The sequence below is a fragment of the Grampus griseus genome (genome assembly GCF_964374135.1).
Source record: "Grampus griseus genome assembly, chromosome: 8".
In the NCBI taxonomy this organism is placed as follows: Eukaryota; Metazoa; Chordata; class Mammalia; order Artiodactyla; family Delphinidae; genus Grampus; species Grampus griseus.
In genome coordinates, this window is record NC_139002.1 from 25,149,010 (window position 1) to 25,152,401 (window position 3,392).

Here is a 3,392-nt window from a genome sequence, read left to right on the forward strand (position 1 = left end):
AATATTTACAGTGAGAGTTCAAATTTGGGGGAACCATTTGTTGGACATTAAATAGAACTGGTAAGCTGTCAAGAAATGGGTAGAAAGTGCTGTCCTTTGGGTTCCAGACCCTGCCTGCTTCAGTTTGGAATTCCTCCTAGATTCTTATTACAGTGAGATTCTATTTCTTCCACGGGCTGTATGGGTTCTGCTACAAAAGACACAACCCAGCCAATTCTGGGGTGAAAGCATACAAAACTTGTCCCCGGTACCATGAAGTCATGCAACAGAGGTAGTGAGAAAGTGAAGAGTTCTAAGAAGGCAGGGTGGCCAAGGCCTCTGCTCCTTCCCAACCTCCACAGAATGGTGAAGTCACGACTTTCCCACGAAGCTGGAAAAATGAAAATGATGCCTGCTGCCTAAATCCATGCCAGGCAGAAAACCAGAAGGCTTGGCATGTGCCCCAACCTGACAGAAAAGTCAATTAAATAAGCTGCAAGTTGAATTTACAACTGTTTCCGACTAAACATTTTTGGCTCTCATTCCATTTATCATCAGTGGCACGATTTCAAGTGAAGTTTGTGCAAAAAGACTCACTCTCCATTCAACAATGTGCACAGAAGAAGGGAATTCCAAGAGTCTATTTGCTACCTTCTTGGTAGGCTTCAAGATCAGAGTGCCCTCCCTTCCAGCAGCCAAAACGGCCTCTTTGTCCAAGTCCATCACACCCCTGCCCAGATCCCTGAAGTCAGTCAGTGTCACGTGCATTTGGCATGCTAGGTTTATTTATTTAAATACGTGAAGCTCCTCCTGCAGGTGCCCCAGGATTGTTCCCCCATTAGTGTGGGGGTGCCCAGTTTCATGTTGAGCAACAGAGTGCGATCTGTTGCACCTTGCCCAGGTCCATCAGCAGCTGCTTGATGCAATGCTTGAGCTGCGGAAGGCTGGCCAGAGGCTCCGGGGGCTCCAGCTCCCCAGTGTAGTCCAGCCAGCTCTCCAACACGTCCAGCTCCTTCTCAATGGAGCCCATCCTATGCATAACTTCGTCCTGAAGAGACTCCACATGCGTCAGCAGGTTAAACTGCCACTGGTGCTGGGAGCTCAGCAACCCCTCTCCGCCTCTGTCCAGCAGCTTCCGAGCGGGGTCTTCCTCAGGTAGGACCTTTCTGGAGACATATTCCCTCACCTTTGGGGAGCTGGGTTTGGGGTCACTGTCCCCTCTGCTCCTGTCTTGTTCTAGAGGCCGGCGCAGGCGCGGAGAGTGGGAATCGTCACCATTCTCGTGGAGGGGGTTGACTGCATCGTCAAGGGCAGAGCACCGGGTCTCCACCACCAGCTTCTGTTCCACAGCAGGGTAGTAGGTGCGGGGCTTCTGCAAGGGCAGGGGCAGAGGCTTCTCCACCGCCTCGTTCAAAGTTCTATAGCTTGGGGCTTCCTCCCTGCTCTTGGCTTCAGTGACATGGATGTGTTTGGAATGAGATCTCCCCTCCGCCAGATGCTGTTTCCAAGGCTGACACCACAGCTGCAGATCAGGATGTTCCCGGCTTCTTCTTCTTCAGACTCCTTGGTACTGGATGATGTGTTTTGCAAAGGATCAGTAGTAACCGTATTAACCAAATCTGATACAACCAAGTCAGGATCTAGGATCTCGTGGGTCCCATTAGTGGACAGCCTGGAGGACCGTCTCCTTGATAGGTCTTTGTCAGTGTTTTCTGAGTAGTTTTTTTACTTTTCCTGGGATGAATTTTTGTCAAGCCGAGGACGTTTTAATGGGACTTCACTTCTTTTTGATATCTTCCGTCTTCTCAATTCCAATGTTATTGGTTGCAAAGTTTGAGAGTTTGAATCCACAGCAGTAGGAGCTATGGAAGGGAGTCTGCCTCGCTTTCTTTTTGGCTCTCTCAAGTTTTCTTGTGGACTCTTCACAATATCATTTTCAGGTTTCTTATCCACTTGAGCATCTCCAGAATACTCTCTGTCATTTTCTGAAATGTTCTCCTTATCTTCCTTCTTGTTCTTGAGAAGGCTCCTCTGACACCTTCCCCTTTTCAGAACAGATTAACTTTCCTTCTTTATCAGGTTGTTTGGGTCTCTTTTCTGTCTTTAAGGCTTTGTCCTCTTTGTCTTTCTTCACATTGGCTGTGGCTTTTCTCTGCTCTTTAAACTTCTGTCTTTTATCAGGAGATGATGAAAGACTTTTTATGTTCTGTTTCTTTAGGCCTAGCATTACCCACAATATTCTGATCTTTCGAAAAAGCTTTGACATGAATATGTTTGACAGTCTGAACTACTCCATCATAAAATTTCACAGTGTAGGTACCTGTGCTGTACAGTATATCCTTGTAGCTTTTTCTTCTATGAGTTTGACTTGATTTTCCCCATATTAAGTGAGATCAGTCACCATTTTAATAAAAATTGTCCATCCTTGTTAACAGCAGTGATTTTGGCTGGGTAAAAACGACAATCAGACCAGCAAGCAAGGACCTGCTCATTTATTTGAAATTCAGATGATCTTTCCTCTTCATGTAAGCCTGCTTTCCTCAGCTGTATTTTCTCTAAAGGGCGTAAATAAGGACTTTCCCAGCAGAACCATTCATCAGAATGATGGTTCCAACGCTTGAAATGGATGAGTACTTTTCCTTCTTCATAATCAATATCTTCTATGTGAGCTGGATACCAGTTTTTTAATTGGTCCCAGGCTTCCAACTGGCCTCCCACTTCAAAGCTGATTCCTCGTCTGTTAGGTGGATGCTTTGTCATTTTCAGTCATCAATGGAGGCTGCCTTTATTCTACTCACAGCCCCGCTCCGGCTGCTCCGCTCCGGGTCCAACCGACTGAAGGACTCTGCGTGCTGCACACCACGTGACCCTGGGGACGCGGCCAGGCAATCCCCCGCCCCACCCCCCACATGCACCATCGACTGCACCGAGTGACGCAGCGCCTCAGTTGCCCCGCCCTCGGCCCCGCCCCACCCGCGCATGTATCTTTTTGAATTATAGTTTTGTCTGGGTATATGCCCAGGAGTGGAATTGCTGGATCGTATGGCAACTTTATTTTTAGTTTCTTGAGGAACCTCTATACTAATTTCCATAGTGGCTGCACCAATTTACATTGCCACCAACAGTGTAAGAAGGTTCCCTTTTCTCCACACTCTCTCCTGCATTTCTTATTTGTAGACTTTTTAATGATGGCCATTCTGACTGGTGTGAGGTGGTACCTCATTGTTGCTTTGATTTACATTTCTCTAATAATTAGTGATGGTGAGTGTCTTTTCATGCAGTGCAGCCAATATAAAAGAGCCTGTAGGATCAACTTATGTAAATAATCAGACCAAGTTTATTGAAGTCAGGAATATTTTTCAAACAAATTAGTCTTTTTTTTTTTTTTTTTTGCGATATGCCGGCCTCCCACC

At 46.5% G+C, this 3,392-nt stretch overlaps 1 protein-coding gene across 1 annotated transcript; it reads right to left on the reverse strand.

The window, feature by feature from the left end:
- Nucleotides 1-838: 838 nt before the first annotated feature.
- LOC309825666 (PHD finger protein 20-like) lies at nt 839-2,739 on the reverse strand (the record flags this gene model as incomplete). Its single annotated transcript, XM_082659303.1, is given in 6 exon segments — nt 839-1,519; nt 1,552-1,704; nt 1,708-2,008; nt 2,010-2,179; nt 2,181-2,304; nt 2,381-2,739. Coding segments are annotated over 6 exon segments (1,788 nt in total).
- Between the last annotated feature and the right edge of the window lie 653 nt (nt 2,740-3,392).